Raw genomic sequence first — 19,775 nt, forward strand, 5'->3', positions numbered from 1 at the left:
AGTAAGTACAGAGATGTCAAGGGTAATTTTTTTTTTTTAAAAACAGAGAGTGGTGAGTGTGTGGAATGGGCTGCCAGCAACGGTGGTGGAGGCGGATACGATAGGGTCTTTTTAGAGACTTTTGGATAGGTACATGGAGCTTAGAAAAATAGAGGGCTATGGGTAACCCGAGTAATTCCTGAGGTAGGGACATGTTCAGCACAACTTTGTGGGCCAAAGGGCCTGTATTGTGCTGTAGGTTTTCTATTATACAGTTTAATATGTGGCTAAGGAGTTGGTGTAAGAGGGAGGGTGAAAGAGCTTGACAGAGTGAATGTTTCCTATGGGAGGGGAGTCCACCATCAGAGGATACAGTCTCAGAAAAGAGGGCCATGCTTTTAGAATGGATATAAGGAGGAATTTCTTTAACCAGAGAGTAGTGAATCTGTGGATTTCTTTGCCACAGACAGCTGTGGAGACCGAGTCTTTATGTATATCTAAGGCAGAGGACGATCAATTCTTGACTGGTCAGGGCACCAAGGGCTACGGGGAGAATGCAGGAGATTGGAGCCAAGAGGAAAATTGGATCAGCCTTGATGAAATGGCAGAGCAGACTTGATGGGCCAAATGCTTCTATACCTTATGGTCTAAAACAAGACTAGCAAGGCATTTGATAAGGTGTCACACACAAGGCTGCTTAACAAGATAAAATCCTATGGTGAAGTCCTGTCGGAGGTTTCAGCCTGAAATGTCGACTGTTATTTTTCCCCATAGATGCTGCCTGATCTGCTGAGTTCCTCCAGCATTTTGTGTGATGCTCAGATTTCCAGTATCTACATATCTTCTCTTGTCTATGCTGTTACAGGTAACATACTGGCATGAATAGAGGAATGGCTGACAGGCAGGAGACAGTGAGTGGGAATAAAAGGGGCCTTTTCTGGTCGGCTGCCAGTGACTAGTGGTGCTCCTCAGGGGTCAGTATTGGGACCACTACTTTGCTTGTCAATGATTTGATAATGGAATTGATGGCTTTGTGGTAAAGCTTGCAGATGATACAAAGATAGGTGGAGGGGTAGGTAGTGCTGAGGAACCAATGCAATTACAGCAGGACTTAAGACAAATTGGAAGAATTAGCAAAAAAAAGTGGCAGATGGAATACAGTGTTGGGTAATATATGCTAATGCATTTTGGTAAAAGGAACAATAGTGCAGACAATTGTATAAATGGCAAGGAAGTTCAAACATCAGAGGTGCTGAGTCCTTGTGCAAGACCCCCAGAAGGTCAATTTACAGGTAGACTCTGTCGTAAGAAAGGTAACTGCAATGTTGACATTTATTTCAAGGGGAATAGAATATAAAACCAAGGAGATAATGTTGAACAAGAGAAAATCTGCAGATGCTGGAAATGCAAGCAATAGACACAAAATGCTGGAGGAACTCAGCAGGCCAGGCAGCGTCTATGGAAAAAAACAGTCAACATTTTGGGCCAAAACACCTTCAGCAGGACTGCAGGAAAAAAAGAGGAGGAGGAATAGATTTGGGGGAGGGGACAGAGAAACACAAAGTGATAGGTGAAAACAGGAGGGGGAGGGATGAAGTAAAGAACTAGGAATTTGAATGGTGAAAGAGATACAGGTAGTCCCTGAGTTACGAACTTCCAACTTACGAACAACTTGTACTTATGAACCGAGGAAGGAGAACGCTGTCCACCATTTTAAGTCGGATTGCGATGCCGGCCGCCATTTTAAGTCGTTGCCATTAACACTGTGTTGAATGTGTAACTTTGTATTAGGCTTAAATTTTTCTTAGTGAGATTCACCTTAACCCCCGCCCCCCCCCCCACCTTTCCAGTCGGCTGGTGGACTGGTGGCACAGTGAGATCACCGCTGGGCTCGAGAGCAGAGGTTCCCAAGTTCGACCCAGTGACAGACCGCTCCCGAGTGCGCTCTCCATCTGTGCTGGTCTGATGTTGTGCTCGCAACTCGACCTCGTAAAAAAAAAAGAACACTGCCACCTCCAGTTTAAATTCCCCACACAGAATATTGTGGAGGATCAAATACCCAAACCCAGCACAGCCCCCACTTGTCCTTTAACCTGTCTCGGTGTGGTGGACTTTAGGACCCATGGAATTCAGTGCAGTGGTCCTTAGGACCCAGCGGAGCTCGAGACCCGCCACCCACTGTGTTTCTGTTCCGTTGACAGGAAGCAATCATGATTGAAAATAAATTGGAAATAATAAAGCGTTTGGAAAGAGGTGAAACGTCATCGGTCATTGGAAAAGCATTAGGCTACAGTCGGTCAACGATCCGAACAATTTTAAAGGATAAAGTGAGAATAATGGAGCATGTGAAAGGCCTTGCCCTGATGAAAGCTACAATTATTACTAAGCAACGCAGTGGTTTAATTATTGGAATACATACGTTTCTTAAGTGTTTTATATGCATAGAGAGGTAAAATATATACTCTCTACTAAGACAAACGTTTGACTAACTGACGCTAAATAATGTACTTGTTCCGACTTAAAGACGGACTCAGGAACGGAACTCGTTCGTAACCCGGGGACTGCCTGTACAGGGCTGGAGAAGGGGGAGTCCGATAGGAGAGAACACAAGGCCACGGAAGACAGAAAGGTGGTGGGGGGGGGGGGGGAGGCGATGGGTAGGCAAGGAGATAAGGTGAGAGAGAAAATGGGATGGGGAATGGTGAAGGGGTGGGGTAAGAATTACCGGAAGTCGAGAAATTGATGTTCATGTCATCAGGTTGGAGCCTACCCAAACGGAATTCAAGGTGTTGTTCCTTCACTGAGTATGGGCTCATCGTGACAGTAGAGGAGGCCATGGATTGACATATCGGAATGGGAACGGAAGTGGATTTTAAAATGGCCTGCCACTGGGAGATCCTGCTTCCAGTGCCACTCAAAATGGTCTCCCAATCTACATCGGGCCTTACTGATATACAGGAGCCTACACTGGGAGCACCGGACACAGTATATGACCCCAACAGGATCAGGTGAAGTGTCGCCTCACCTGGAATGTCTGTTCTGGTAGCGAGGAAGGAGGTGGAGGGGCAGACGTAGCACTTGTTCCACTTTCAAGGATAAGTGCTAAGAGGGAGATCACTGGGGAGGGACAAATGGACAAGGGTGTCATGTAGAGAGCAGAAAGCTGGGAGGTGTGTACCTGGTGGGATCCCGTTGGAGGTGGTGGAAGGTTTGGAGAATTATGTGCTGGACGCAGGGGCAGGTGGAGTGTTAGGTGAGGACAAGAGGAACTCTATCCCTGGTAGGGTGGCGGGAGGATTGGGTAAGAGCAGACATGCGTGAGATGGAAGAGATGTGGTTGAGGGCAGTGTTGATGGTGAAGGAAGGGAAGCTCTTTTCTTTGAAAAAGGAGGACATCACCTTCATTCTAGAATGAAAAGCTTCACCCTGAGAGCAGGTGCTATGGAGATGGAGGAATTGAGAGAAGGGGATGGCATTTTTACAAATAACAGGGTGGGAAGAAGTATAGTTTGGGTAGCTGTGAGAGTCTGTGGGTTTATAACAGACATCAGTAGATAAGCTCCCTCCAGATATACAGACAGTGAGAGCGAACAAAGGGAGGGAAATGTCAGAAATGGACCAAGTAAATTTGAGAGCAGGGTGGAAGTTGGAGGCAAAGTTGATGAAGTCGACAAGCTTGGCATGGGTATAGGAAGCAGCACCAATGGAGTCATCACAGCATAATGTAGCACAACGCTGAGGCTTCATAAGACACTAGTCAGGCCACACTTGGAGTATTGCCAACAGCTTTGAGCCCCGTATCTCAGATAGGGTGTATTGTCACTGGAGAGAGTTCAGAGGAGGTTCACAAGGATGATTCCGGGAATAAAGGGATTAACATACGTTTGGCAGCTTTGGGCCTGTACTCACTGGAACACACCACCAAAATGTAACTGCACACAGTTCAGTAAAAGAAGCAGATTTAAAAGTAGTTGTTCAGTGAACTGCCTTGCAGAGCATCACCGCTGGTCACTGGCACCATCTTGAGATACAACACACCAAAAATTTAAGTTGCTCTCTCAGAACGTGTATTTATTGAGATACAGTGCAGACCAGGTCCAGCAACCACTGAGTTAACCCTAGTCTAATCCAAGGACAACTTACAATGACTAACTAACCTATCAATTGGTATGTCTTTGGACTGGGAGGAAAGTGGAGGATCCAGAGGAAACCATGCATTCAAGGAGAGAACATACAAACTCCTTACAGACAGTAGTAGGAACGTCTCCCCGAGGAACGAATTACAGGACCATTGTTCTGACATTTTCTTGATCTGCAGTTCAAAGCAGAGACAGGGTAGATGTGCTAGAAGATAATCTCCCATTGCTACCCCCTTATCAATGTTCACTGTATAAACAGGAGTAATTTGCAGAGTGCAGGGACAAGAGACTTCAGCATCTTAACACTGGTCATGAGCATTTATAGATGAAGTGAAAGTGGAACTCACAGCTCAGCTGTTGATCTAACAAGCATCTGATTTGATTGCTTTTTAAAGTTATTTCCCTTCTCTGTACAGGGTGATTGTGTGTGCAAAATAATCTGGACAGGGACCAAGTGGATCAATCATATTCCCACCTGCATCCTAGGATTCAAAAAGAAATTTCACTGTACATACAACAGCATATTGCTGATTATATCAACAAAATAATCTTTCTGAAACTGAGGTTTTTGACAGTACCATTACGATAGATCAAATAAGAAATAAACAGTGGATTGATGCAATAGGTTACAGTAATTCATCACCATATTCTATCAAAGTAGTACACCATCACTTAACTAGCAAAAATAAATGTCCATCTCACCAGTGAATTGCATTTCTTAAGTGTTTCTTGAGTAAAGTTGTATTCATTCCAAACATTTTCAAGATGCTTCATTGAGCGTGGCATATGAATGCGTCCCTCAGTCATGACCTTCATTGCATGGACAAGGTCATTTCCAAATCGATTCACATTTAACTCACTCCTGCAAATCAAACAACAATGTAGTGTGATCTTCACTTAATAGCATAGGGAACTCTCCAAGAAGTACACATAATAAAGTGGCCATTTTATTAGGGACACCTCAACACTATGCAAATATCTAATCAGCCAATCACATGGCAGCACCTCAATGCATAAAAGCATGCAGACACGATCAAGAGGTTCAAACATCAGAACGGGGCTAAAGTGACTTTGACCGTGGAATGATTGTTGGTGCCAGACGGGATGGTTCAAGTATCTCAAACTGATCTTCTGGGAATTTCATACACAAGTCTCTAGAGTTTACCGAGGAAAAGCGTCCAGTGAGTGGCAGTACTGTGGGCAAAAATGCCTGTTAATGAAAGAGGTCAGAGGAGAATAGCCAGACTAGTTCAACCTGGCAGGAGGGTGACAGTAACTGAAATAACCAGGCATTACAACAGTGTTGTGCTGGAGACCATTCTGAACACACAACACGTCGAACCTTGATACGGATGGGCTACAGCCGCAGAGGACCACACCGGGTTCCACTCCTGTACTTAGTAAAGAGACCACAGTGTACATTTCATAAACCTTTTTGTGTGATACAAGTACAGAGATACTGAGTATAATAGTTATCGATACTGAAGCTGCACAACTTTTGCAATGAAAAGTGATCCATATTTGCTCCATCTCTCCTACTCATCACAAATACCATGAACCAATCAATTATTCAATTAAACTTCAGCACTGGTGACCACCAATTAAACAATTTGGCTCAATCAGAAGAAAATTCTCGATTTCACTGCTGAACAGCACTGACCCGGCACGTGCACAGTGCCTCTGATGCAGAACATCCTGATGCATTTGATAAGCCTTTCAGAGTGCCAAATTTATAAGACGTCACATTACACTGCAAACATCAAATAATAAAAGCCACAAGAGATGAAGTTCACGTCATAGAGTGCCTGCGCTTAGAAAGAAGAGTGAACAACTGGTCTCGGAAATCTGGACAGGACAGATTTTCAGAATTGTAATATTATCACTGAAGTACATCATTAAATTCATTGTTTGCAGCAGCAATTACAGTGCAATACCCAAAGTTATAAATTACAATAAAAATATTACGAGAGTAAAATAGAGAGCAAAACACTTGATTTCAAACAGTTCTTAGAAGATATCAGCTCCTTCCTTCTTTCCCACCTCTTTCACCCCAGACAGCTGAGGAACTTTGGTATGGCCCCCCCAAATCCTAAGAACTTTCTACAGGGGCCCAATTGAGAGCATCCTGACTGGCTGCATCACTGCCAGGTATGGGAACTGTATCTCCCTTAATCGCAGGACTCTGCAGAAAGTGGTGTGGACAGCCCAGCGCATCTATAGTTGTGAACTTCCCATGATTCAGGACATTTACAAAGACAGGTGTGAAAAAAGGGCCTAAAGTATCATTGGAGATCCGAGTCACCCCAACCACAATCTATTCCAGCTGCTACCATCCAGGAAACAGTACTGCAGCATAAAAGCCAGGACCAGCAAACTCCAGGACAGCTTCATCCACCAGGCCATTGGACTGATTAACTCATGCTGATCTGAGTGTATTTCTATGTTACATTGACTGATCTATTTATTATAAATTACTATGATTGCACGTTGCACATTTAGACTGAGACGTAATGTAAAGATTTTTACCTCCTCGTGTATGTGAAGGATGTAAGAAATAAAGTCAATTCAGTTCAACTGGTGCTAATTATTCCGAAACAACAAATGCCCAAGCACTGATCAGTCAATGTCAACAAGGCTGAATTCACAACTTTAATTCATTGGAATTGGAGAAGAAATGCTGCAGGCAGACTAAAGAAGGCTTTAACACTAAGACCTTAAGACATAGAAGTAGAAGTAGGCCTACCAAGTCTACCATTTCATCATGGCTGATCCATTTCCCCCTCAGCCTAAATCTCCTGCCTTCGCCACATAACCTTTCGTACCCAAACTAATCAAAAACCTATCAACCTCTGCTTTAAATACACCCATTGACTTGACCTCCACAGCCGCCCAGGGCTACAAATTCCAGAATCATCAGCCTCTGGCTAAAAAAAATTCCTCATCTCAGTTATAAATGGATATTTCCACTATTTTAAAGCTGTACCCTCTGGTTCTAGACTCCTCCACCATAGGAAACACCTCTCCGCATCCACTCTATCTCAGCTTTTCAACATTCGAAAGGTTTCAGTCAGATTCGCCCCGCACCCCCCTCCACCCAAATATTCTGTCTTCCAGTAAGTATAAGCCCAGAGCCATCAGATGCTCCTCATGCGATAAGCTTTTCAATCCCAGAATCATTCTTGTGAACCTCTAGAAATGTCAGCATATCCTTTCTTAGATAAGAGGCCCAAAACTGCTCACAATACTCCAAGTGAGGCCTCACCCGTGCTCTATAAAGCCTCAACATTACACCTCATTTTCATAAGACCATCTCATTAAATAGCTAGGGTTGGAAAGAATTATCATCTTTTACAATGAACACCAAATGAAAAACTTAACTTAAAATGAAGAGATTAATATAATGAAAATCTAAGGATATTAGCAGGTTGCTGCCCAATTGAACTAGTTGGACTCTGAATGATTTACGTTTAGTACCAGAAATAACTATTTTCATTGGACCATCTGTTAGCCACTGGTAAAAAAAAAATCATAATTATAACCCAAGAATGGAAGGATTTGGTTTATTCAGACATTAAAAAAACACCCAGAAATGTGATTAAATTTAACTAAGAATTTCAGGTATCATCATGAAAGGCAGAGAAGAAGAAAATGGAGGAGGCCCTGAAGAGCTGATACAAAACACACGATTCAGGAGCTGTGTGCAGCATTGGGCTTTGGGCTAGGGAGGCCTCAACAAAGATACAATGAGACTGCTGTATGGAGAGCATTTTTCATGAGAATAATATAGATAATGGGATAGAAAGTCAAATTTAAGGTAATTATCATTCAACCATACATTGATACAGCTGAACAAAACAGCCTTCATAAGAAAATAAAAACATAAGAAATAGGAGGAGGAGCAGAAGCGGGCCATTTGGCCCATCGAGCCTGCCCTGCCATTCATTAAGATCATGGCTGATCTGTCCGTAAACTCAGCTCCATCTACCTGCCTTTTCCCCATAGCCCTCAATTCCCCTACTATATAAAAATCTATGTAACTGCATCTTAAATATATTTAGTGAAGAAGCCTCAACTGTTTCCCTGGACAGAGAATTCCACAGATTCACCACTCTCTGGGAAAAACAGTTTCTCCTCATCTCCGTCCTAAATCTTCTCCTCTGAATCTTGAGGCAATGTCCCCTAGTTCTAGTAGTTCTTCCTCTGGGGGCAAGGTGCAAAACATACACAGCACATTCAAAATAATGAGCAAAAAAAATATTGCTACGCAAAAAAATACATATAGTCCAAAGTGCTGAGCAACATGTCCCACAGATTGATGGTACAATTTCCCAGCAGTGCGCAGACGCACAAAAATCCAGCCTGTCAATCCACCAATTGACCACTGGAGAAGACAGCCCCCAACCATACACTGACACCACACTGTACTGCCTCCGGCGTCTCTTCACGTGTACCGCAGCAGTAAGCCAGCCCACAGATTGAGACCTACTCCTTGCTACAACTGAGGCCATGTAGCTCCCACACCAGCAGTCACTCCACCCAGCAAAGGAAACAGGACTGTGGCAACTTACATTATCAATGTCCAACAGGGCCTTGTAATCCTTTTGTGCAGGACAATCACTTACAGTTGCATTGTATGCCACCTTTGCCACCAACTCCAATACCTTCAAGTAGCAGGCTGGCTTCTACCAACGAGCAGCTCACTGATGCAGTGGACTGGCTATTCCAAAGCTTGAGTCCAGTATGCTCTTGCAATCATAAAAAATATACTTAACAAAACAAAAACAACTTTGATTAGTCCCTGAGAGGTCACTACGTCTGAACTCGCCGTTATCTTACTGGCACTCGTATCAGCTGGAAAAGATATTTCAAAAACATGAAAAAGATGTGAAGAACAACACACACAAAATGCAGAAGAAACTCAGCAGGTCAGGCAACATTCATGGAGAGGAATAACCAGTCAATATTTCAACTCTTTATTCCCCTCCATAGATGCTGTCTGACCTGCTGAGTTCTTCCAGCATTTTGTGTGTATGTTTCTCTAGAAATTCTTATGTGTCTTTATTTCAAGACCAGATGCTGCACACTTGCATGTACTCCTTTGAGAAACACTGCTCAGAACAAGCCAAAAGAAAACAGAAATTCAGCTTTGTCCTCCTTGGCCAACTGTCCTACCAAGTAACCGTTTTAAATATACGTATACAACATCTCACCGATTCACAAGATGGCATGTGATCTGTAATTTGAGGAAAATGGAATAAAATATTACAGCACAGTACAGGCCTTTCAGCCCACAATGCCGAGCTGATGTTTTAACCTACTCCAACATCAATGTAACCCTTCCTTCCTACATAACCCTCCATTTTTCTATCGTCCATATGCTTATTTAAGTTTCTTAAAAGTCCCTAATGCATCTGCCTCTATCACCACCCACGAAAGGGCACTGCACGTACCCACCACTATGTTACCTCTAACATAACCCTATACTTTCCTACAATCACTTTAAAATTATATCCCCTTGAGTTAGACATCCACACTGGGAAAAAGTCTCTGCTGTCCACTTGACCTAGGTCTCTTACCATCTTGTACACAAACCTGTTTGCAGAATGACAAGGAATTTATTGATGTATAGTCACATTTAGTGGAACACTGATTAGATGTTTACAGAACAGCATCAGTGACTGCATGCTAGATGTGAAGAAGAATGACATGACTGCACACTAGACATTTGGAGAACAGTCACTGTACAATTTGTGCATCATTAGCACCAGTAAACAAAAATAAACAACATAACAATATTACTAAAATTGCATTTGAAACCTGCTAAGGTAATGTCTTACCTAACCTGTTTCAGTTTCTGAACTTTCTCTGCCAAACGTTTGAACTTCATTTCAATGTCACGGTTTTGTTCATCTGCCAATTTCAGTTCTGCCTCTTGATGCCATTTTAATTCTTCTTCCATTTTCTGAATGAGTTTAAGAAAAAGATAATGAGTACTTTAAATCTCTACTATTGTTGCAAAAACATAATATTTTGCATTAAATTGAAAAAGGAAATTTTAAGTAAGCTCCTTCTATCTCACAAAGTCTACAAGTGGAATGAAACTTGTCATGGGAGCCCTCAATTGTTCTCCATGACCTCTACATCACCTCCACTCTCTGACTTCACCCTCAATTCTTCTCCACGACCTCTAAACCACTCTTCCACTCCGAGTTTGTCTGTTTTATAAACACAGGAGATTTTGCAGATGGTGGGAATCCAGAGAAACGCATACAAATGCTGGAGGAACTCAGGTGAGCTAGCATGCATGGAGGGGGATGAACAATCTATGTTTCAGGCCAGGACCCTTCATCAGGACTGGAAATGGGGAGGAGCCAGAATAAGATGGTGGGGGAGGGCAAGGAGGTGATAGGTGAGACGAAGTGAGAAGTAAGGTGGGTGTGGGAGGGGATGAACCAAGAAGCTGGGAAGTAGTTTCCCTGTAGTTGTAGTAGTTCCCAATCTCCTCTCCAAATACTTTCAATGACTCTGTATTACAGGGTTTCTGGTGTAGACAATTCCAAAGATTCAGTACCTTCTGAATGATGACATGCCACTGCTTTAGCTAGGTGGCGGTGTATCTGCGGAATTCATTGCCACAGAGAACTCTGCAGGCCAAGTCTTTGGGCATACTTAAAGCAGAATTTGATAGGTTCTTGATGAGTAAGGGTGGCAAAGGTTACGGGGAGAAGGCAGAAGAGTGGGATGCAGAGGGATGGGATTCAGAGGGATGATAAATCAACCATGATGGAATGGTGGAATAGTCTTGATGGGACAAATTGCCTAATTCTGCTCCTGTGTCTTATGGTCTGACATTCCTCACCACCACCTGAAATCTGTGATCCCTTAATCTAAAAGATCCATCGTCTGACTTTTGATGCCCTCACTGAGGGAAACGTCTCCTTGGCATCCATTCAGTCAATTGTCCTCAACAAAGTAAATATTTCAGAAGGATCAGAGTTGGTTTCTGTGCTTTAGTGAGCCTGGGCTCGTCCAGCTCAACTTCACTACAAACTTAAACCTTTTCTTGCCAGGATCATCCGGGTGGATTTTTTCGCACTGCTTTCAACGCAAGTACATCCTCCCGTGCCAAATCGCCGCCTCTCAGTCACAACAGATTTGTGAAAACGGTGGCAGTCTGCAGATGTGGGTGAAGATCAGACCTACTGGTGTCAGCAGGATCCATGTTATCATGGGGCCTTAATTGGCAGTCAATGGCCTCCAGTAGGGGCTGATGTTGAAGAGAGTCAAAATTCGAGATTCTAGATTTAATGTCATTTCCAGTACACAGTGTACAGGAGAATGAAATAATTGCTACTCCGGATCCGATGCAGCACATACAAAAAAAACAAATGCACAAAATAGCTTTATACATATATTGATTATGTATACACTAGGCACAGGAGTGTCTGTACATAAGGTGACTCTGACAGGAAATGATAAAGTGGTGGTGGTTAGTGTGTGGAGGGGTGGTTAGTGGGTGGAGGGGCGGTCAGTGAGTGTGGAGGGGTGGTTAGTGGGTGGAGGGGTGGTCAGTGTGGGCAGAGGGGTGGTCAGTGGGCAGAGGGGTGGGTCAGTGGGGTGGAGGGGTGGGTCAGGGGGGCGGAGGGGTTGACCAGCCTCACTGCTGATACTACAGAAAGACTCTTTGGCCCAACTGGTCCAGGCTGACCACAGCCTGTGTCCATTACACAAGCCCTCTAAACTCATACCTTTCATTCACCTATCTAAATGCCTCAGAGATGTTCCTTGCTATTGACAATATTCAGTAATGATCCAGATGCTGGAGATGATGGGAATGAATTACGGGATAATCCCAAATGCTGGGTAGTTGCATTGTAAAGGACGTCATCAAGTTTATTGTCATTTAACTACATACATGTATACCGTTAAATGAGATGTTTCTCTAGACCAAGGTGTAAATCTCAGTAGTACACTTAACACACAAAAAGCACACAATAACTTATGAAAGGAAGGATAAAATCTACAGATGAATTACACAGAAGTAAACAAACTAAAGTGTGTAAATTAAACATTGCAAGGCACAGAACAGATCAGCCAGCGACACATTGAATGCGATAGGGAGCTCAGAAACCCAATGGCCTGAAGGAAGAAATGTTTACCATCCTGACCGTTCTTGTTTGTATGCATCAGAGACTTGTGCCTGATGGTAGAAAGTCAAAGAGGATGCTGGATGGATGGGTGGGATCCTTAACAGTACTAAGGGCTCTGCATACACAGCACTCCTGATAAATGTCCCTGATGGATAGTAGGGAGACCCCTATGATCTTCTCGGCCATTCTCATAATCTTTTGGAGGGACTTTCGATCAGAGGTCCATCTGCACCCACACCAGACAGAGATGCAACTTGTCAGGATGCTCTCAATTGTGCCCCAATAATATTCAGTTAAGATGATGGGGGGGGGGGGGGTGGGAAAGAGAAGCTTGCTTGCTTCAATCTCTTTAGGGAGTAGAGGAACTGTTGTACCTTCTTGTTCAAGGAGTTGATCCACAAGACCTTCAAGTTCCCGTAAGATCTCATCCTTGTTAATTGACTCTAACATCTCCCAATCACAAATAAGAGAAAACCTGCAAGTGCTGGAAATACAAGCCACACACACAAAATGCTGGAGGAACTAGGGAGCTAGGGCTTTACTCTTTGGAGAGGAGGAGGATGAGAGGAGACATGATAGAGGTGTACAAGATATTAAGAGGAATAGACAGAGTGGACAACCAGTGCCTCTTTCCCAGGGCACCACTGCTTAGTAGAAGAGGACATGGCTTTAAGGTAAGGGGAGGGAAGTTCAAGGGGGATATTAGAGGAAGGTTTTTCACTCAGAGAGTGGTTGGTGCATGGAATGCACTGCCTGAGTCAGTGGTGGAGGCAGATACACTAGTGAAGTTTAAGAGACTACTCGACAGATATATGGAGGAATTTAAGGTGGGGGGTTATATGGGAGGCAGGGTTTGAGGGTTGGCACAACATTGTGGGCCGAAGGGCCTGTACTGTGCTGTACTGCTCTATCTATCTAACTCAGCAGGCCAGGCAGCATCTATGGAAAAGCGTACAGTTGACGTTTCGGGCTGAGACCCTTAGACAGGACACTCCCCAAACACTGAAGTCAGACTAGCTGGCCTATAACACACACAAAATGCTGGTGGAATACAGCAGGCCAGGCAGCATCAATAGGAAGAAGCACTGTCGACGTTTCGGGCTGAGACCCTTCGTCAGGACGCGAGGGTCTCGGCCCGAAACGTCGACAGTGCTTCTTCCTATAGATGCTGCCTGGCCTGCTGTGTTCCACCAGCATTTTATGTGTGTGTGTTTGAATTTCCAGCATCTGCAGATTTCCTCGTGTTTGCTAGCTGGCCTATAGTTTCCTTTCTTCTGCCAGTCTCCCTTCTTGAAGGATGCAATTTTAGTCTTCCAGAACCATTCCAGAATCTAGTGATTCTTGAAAGATCATTACTAATGCCTCCATTATCTCTATAGCCACCTCTTTCAGAACCCTGGGGTGTTCACCATCTGGTCCAGGTGACTTATCTACCTTGTGACCTTTTCCCAAGAACCTTCTCCCTAATAATGGTACTTCGCGCATTCATGACCCATGACATCTCCAACTTCCACCATACTGCTAGTGTCTTCTACAGTGAAGACTAATGTAATATACTTTTTCAGATCATCTGCCATTTCTTTGTCTCCCATGACTACCTCTTCAGCATCATTTTCCAGCTGTTCTATATCCACTCTCGCCTCTTTATTACACTTGAAGCAGATGAAGAAACATTCAGTATCCTCTTTAACATTATTGGCTAGCTTATTTTTGTATTCCATCATTACCTTCTTAATGGCTTTTTTTTTTAAGTTGCCTTCTGTTGGTATTTGGAAGTTTTCTGATCCTCTAACTTCCCACTAATTTTTGCTCTATTATATGCCCCCTCTTTGGCTTTTATGTTGGCTTTGACTTCTCATTAGCCACCGTTGTGTCAGTTTGTCTTTAGGATACTTCTTCCTCTTTGGAATGAATATATCACGTGCCTTCTGAATTGCTTCCAGAAATTCCAGCCATTACAGCTCTGCCATCATCCCTGCCAGTGTTCTTCTCTAATCAATTCTGGCCAACTCCTCTCATGCCTCTGTAATTCCCCTTACTCCACTGTAACTTTTTTAACTTTAACTTTTTAAATTTCAGTGTGAATTCAATATTATGTTCAATTCCCCTTAGTGTTCTTTTACCTTAAGCACTCCAATCAATTCTGGTTCATTGCACAACCCCCAATCCATGAACAGATGACCCCCCCCCCAGTGGGCTCAACCACAAGCTGCTCTAAAAAGCCATTTTGTAGGTATTCTAGAAAATGCTCCCTCTAGGAATCCACCACCAATCTGATTTTCCCAATCTACCAGCTTATTGAAATTCCCCATGACTATTATAATAACATTGCCCTTTTGGCAAGCATTTTCTATCTCCCATTTTAATTTGTAGACCACGACCTTACTGCTGTTTGTGGGGGGTGGGGGGGAACGGGGTCTGTATACAACTTCCCGGTTTTACTTCGAAGGTACATTTTATTTTCCATTTCAGTGTCCAGCAACGTCCCAGGTTGTTCACAATGTTAAATATTCAGTTATCTCCAGCATACGGCAAAGATAAACAAGTAGATTTTCAATAAAAATCGGAAGCCACACTCACACACACCTACTCACTCCATGTTCAACCCAGAAGTCCCCTGTATACAACTCCCATCAGGGTCTTTTTACCCTTGCAGTTCCTCATCTCTAACCACAATGATTCTTCTGGTCCCATGTCACCTCTTTCTAATGATTTGATTTCAATTTTTACTAACAGAGCCCCCTCTACCTTCCTGCCTGTCCTTTCAATACAATATGTATCTTTGGATATTGAGCTCCCAGCTATAATTTTTTAGCCATGTTTCAGTGATGCCTACATTATACATATCAATCTGCAACTGTTTATCTACCTTATTCCGTATACTGTGCACATTTAAATGTAATACATTCAGTCCTGTAATCACACTTTTCGATTTTGTCCGCCTTTTACGTTGCAACTCATCCTGTTGACTGCAATTTTGCTCCATCAACTGCCCCTGCACATTATCTCTGTTTGTAAACCAGCTACTTCATCTTCAGCACCATCATCCACTTTTCCTACAATAATTCTTGCATTGAAATATACACAGCTCAGGACATTAGTCACACCATGCTCAACCTTTTGATTCCTAACTTTGTCCGAGGTCTTAGCAATACCTGCCTCTACAACCTCTCCACTAACTATTCTGGTACTGTGGTTCCCATCCCCCTGCAGCTCTAGCTTAAAACCTACCATGCAGCAGTAACAAACCTTCCCAACATGGGTAGCAAGCCTGAGATCACAACCTTAGGAGGTCCTGCCCTTTAATTTAGCATCCAACTCCCTATGCATAACCTCATCACTCATCCTACTCGTCCTACACAGACAATGACCTCTGGTTGTTCACCCTCCCACTTAAGAATGCTGAAGACTCAATCAGAGATGTTCTGCGCCTGACACCAAGGAGGCAACATACCATCCAAGAATCTTGTTCACACTCATAGAACCTCCTGCTGTTTCTCTAACAAATTTCCCATCCCCACAATGTGCCTCTTCTCCTCCCTTCCCTTCTGAGTCACAGAAGCAGATTCAGTGTCAGAGACCCAACCACTGTGACTTTCCTCTGTTAGGTCAACCCCCCCCAACAGTATCCAAAGTGACAAACCTGTTGCTGAGGGGGGCGGCCACTGCACTGACTTCTTAACCCCCTTCACGTTCTTGACAGTTTCCTGTGTCCTGCATCTTGGGTGTAACTACCTCTCTATGTGCCCTATCTTTCACCCCTTCAGCCTCCCAAATGATCCAGAGTTCATCCAGTTCCAGCTCCAACTCCTTACCGTGGAGTGGTAGAAGCTGCAGCTGGATGCACTTCTCGCAGCGGTAGTCAGACGCTGGAGTTCTCACTGCCTTCCCACATCCTGCAAGAGGAGCATTCCACTATCCTACCTGGCATCTCTACTGTCCTAACTGAGCCGATATAAAGAGGGCGGAGTCTAGGATGATGGCGCCTAACAGAAACTCCTTTGTTTGCATCTTCGGAAACTGCTCTATTTCTATCTTTACTATCTCTTTTTCCCCCCTTGTCAAAGTTATTTTGAAGACTCTGACCTGGAGTTACACACTGAATCTCACTGGAGATTCACAAGGTTAATTCCTGGGATGTCAGGACTGTCTTACGCAGAGAGGTTAGAGAGACTGGGCTTGTACACGCTGGAATTAAGGAGATTGAGAGGGGATCTGATTGCAACATATAAGATTATTAAGGGATTGGACAAGACAGAGGCAGGAAGTATGTTCCAGATGCTGGGAGAGTCCAGTACCAGAGGGCATGGTTTGAGAATAAGGGGTAGATCATTTAGGACAGAGTTAAGGAAAAACTTCTTCTCCCAGAGAGTTGTAGGGGTCTGGAATGCACTGCCTCGGAAGGCAGTGGAGACCAATTCTCTGGATGCTTTCAAGAAGGAGCTAGATAGGTATCTTATGGATAGGGGAATCAAGGGATATGGGGACAAGGCAGGAACCGGGTATTGATAGTAGATGATCAGCCATGATCTCAAAATGGCGGTGCAGGCTCGAAGGGCCGAATAGTCTACTTCTGCACCTATTGTCTATTGACTTCGGTTCTTTGTGGAAATGGGACCCGCTCTCAGGGCCTCACGACCGACCGCTTATTGATATGCCAAGGACGTAGCCTGGAAGACTAATGCACCTTCAGGGTGTCGAATTTTTGTGGCTCTGGAGGCAGACAATTCGAGGTTGGTGCAACCTCCTGATGTGCCGTGAGACTGCACGGAAGATCAAAAGCAGCAAGCTGGCTGCCAGCTGTGTGGGGACACCTCTTTTTCCCTTATGTGCAAGAGAGAGCACAAGAGAGACTGTGGTATGTCAGATTACCGGGTGAATGAGTAGTCTTTGGGGTACTGCAAGTCTGTGTCTTTATTGACGCTTTGCTGCACACTTGAGTGCTCAGTGGGGGGGGGGGGGGGGGGTGCCGATGCTTGTTTGCTGGTGGGGAGGGGGTCGTTGCTCTGCTGCTGCTTATGCGTGGGAGGGGGAGCTGGGGGGGGGCTTTGGGGTTCTAACATTTAACTGTCATTCATTCTTTGGGGCACTCCTGTTTTCATGAATGTTTGCGATGAAAAAGATTGTCAGGATTGTATACATTTCTCTGACATTAATTGTACCTATTGAAAAAACTTAACTTTGAACTTTTCTTTTGCTTTCTCTGACTGAAGCGAAAAGCTAAAGCCTCAAAATCACCTTCCTGACTGTGTCCACTCAGACGACAGCTGCTGCGCTTGCCCCTGCCATCCTTTAATTTGCTCGTTAATCAATCTCAAATGCAGATTGGTCGCTGGTCAAAGCTCTATTATGCTGCCATGGCCCACTCACTGCTGCCTTTTTCTACTCGGGCAGTGGACCGGATCGAAATCCTCTCCTCACGATCTTCTGATGTCCGGGTTAGTTGCTGGTCAGTGCTCTATTACACATCCATGTTGTGAACTCCCAGGAACTCAGTGCACTTAACTCTCTCTATGGAGGAGCCATGTTTGCACAGAGGGGGATGGCTCATCTGCACCTTCCTAAAGTCACAATCATTTTCTTGGTCTTCTCCATCTTCATATTTAGGTTGTTCTTCTCACACCAGAACAACAGCCGCTCCACTTCCTCCGACTCATCATCGTTGTTGAAGAAGCCAACCATGTTTTGTCATCCGCCAACTTGGTGACACGGTTTGAGCAACAGTCACGCGTTAGCAGTCAGCTGAGCTGAACACACTGGGTGGTGCACCAGTGCTCAGCATAATGGGACTAGAGACGTTGCTGCCCAAATGGACTGAGTGCGGTCTTTCTCTTAAGTACAGGATCCAACTGCACAGAGAGGTGTTGAGACCTAGCAAGGACAGTTTTCACACCTTTTTCTGGGGTACGATGGTGTGAAACGCCAAACTGAAGTCTATTAACAGCAGTCTCATGTATGAGACCTCATTTTCTAGGTGGGACAGGACAGAGTGTATATTTAGATGGAGACGTAACGCAAAGATTTTTACACATATATATGAAGGATGCAAGTAATATAAAGTCAATTCAATTCAAAAACTGTTGCATCATCAGTGGATCGATTCAAGCAATAAGCAAACTGGAAAGGGTCTAATGTAGCTGGGAGTAAGGGAGCCACTCAGAGCACATTCTGTCCAGCTACTTCCGAATATTGCCGTTTGAGGGCAATAAGCCCATGTTTACCAAATGGTCAGTTTAAACTTACTATCAACTGTTTGGCATTGGAGTTGGTTTATTATTGTCACATGTATTGAGATACAGTGAAAAACTTGTCTTGCATACAGTTCATACAGATCCTTTTGTATAGGTCATACCTTGTATAGAAGGGATCCCAGTGATCCAGAAATCTGAAACCCTGCACCAGTTTCTCAGCCACACATTCATCTGCCAAATCATCCTATTCTTACCCTCACTGGCACACAGTACAGGCAGCAATCAGAGATTGTTACCCTGGAGATCTTGCTTTTCTGCTTTCTACATAGCTCTCTAAATTCTTTCTTTAGGACCTCCTCTCTTTTTCTTCCTATGTCAATGGTACCAATAAGTACCAACACTCCTGGCAGCTCACCCTCTCCCTTTAGAATGTCATGGACCCAATCTGAGATATCCCTGACCCTAGCACCCGGGAGGCAACATACCACTCGAGTGCTTCTATTGCATCCACAGAATCTCCTATCTACTCCTCTATGGAATTTCCTATCACCACTGCATTCCTCCTCTGTTCCCTTCCCTTCTAATCAACAGCACCAGATTCAGTGCCAGAGATCAGGTCACTGCAGCTCCCCCCTCCCCAAACAGTGTCCTCAACAATATACTTATCATTGAGGGAAGAGCCACAGGGTTACCCCACTGGTTGTCTATTCCCTTCCTTCTTCTGAGTCACCCGTACTCCTGCCTCCTGCAACCTTTATCATCTCCACATTGTCCTGCTTGAGCTAAAGGTCACCAAGTAGCAGCTCCAGAGCATCAGGCTGCAGCTTTCAGTGGACGTGAGCGTACTTTTAGTTGGCGCTGCTGCTGTATTAGTTGTGTTTCCAGCAAACGGCATTCCCGCAGATACACAATGTTTTTTTCTCTCAACCTTTCATTTTGATTCTCCAGCCGTTTCTGATTGGAGTGCACCCTGATCACATCGTGCTTCTGCACGTGGCCGTGCGATTTTTTCTCCCTGAAAAGAGCAATTTGAAAGTAACCAAAATATGTTAAGATCACCATGTCACATTCAGTCACTCTTTCTGCATTAAATCTCCCAAATTCAACGCCAAGCCAAGAACATCAAACACAGACCATAACAGCACAGTAGAGGTCTTCCAGTTCATAATGGTGCGCTGACATTTTAAACTACTCCAAGATCAATCAACTATTCCCTCCCATATAGACCTCCATTTCTCTATAATCTTTATGCCGATCCTAGAGATGTTTTAAATGTCCCTAATGTATCTGCCTCTACCAGCAGATCAGCACGGTGT

The 19,775-nt window shown here is 44.1% G+C and overlaps 1 protein-coding gene across 4 annotated transcripts in view; it reads right to left on the reverse strand.

Moving 5' to 3' along the window:
• Positions 1 to 19,775, reverse strand: part of stk31 (serine/threonine kinase 31) — a 152,405-nt gene that overhangs the window by 91,003 nt on the left and 41,627 nt on the right. For all 4 annotated transcript variants that reach the window (XM_073024606.1, XM_073024607.1, XM_073024608.1 and 1 more), the window contains exons 8-10: positions 19,306 to 19,474; positions 9,956 to 10,080; positions 4,821 to 4,980 (exon numbers count right to left, since the gene is read on the reverse strand). In XM_073024606.1, coding sequence (XP_072880707.1) covers positions 4,821 to 4,980; positions 9,956 to 10,080; positions 19,306 to 19,474 — 454 coding nt within the window. The remainder of the gene's footprint in view (positions 1 to 4,820; positions 4,981 to 9,955; positions 10,081 to 19,305; positions 19,475 to 19,775) is intronic.

The sequence above is a fragment of the Hemitrygon akajei genome, chromosome 20 (assembly GCF_048418815.1).
Source record: "Hemitrygon akajei chromosome 20, sHemAka1.3, whole genome shotgun sequence".
Taxonomy (NCBI): Eukaryota; Metazoa; Chordata; class Chondrichthyes; order Myliobatiformes; family Dasyatidae; genus Hemitrygon; species Hemitrygon akajei.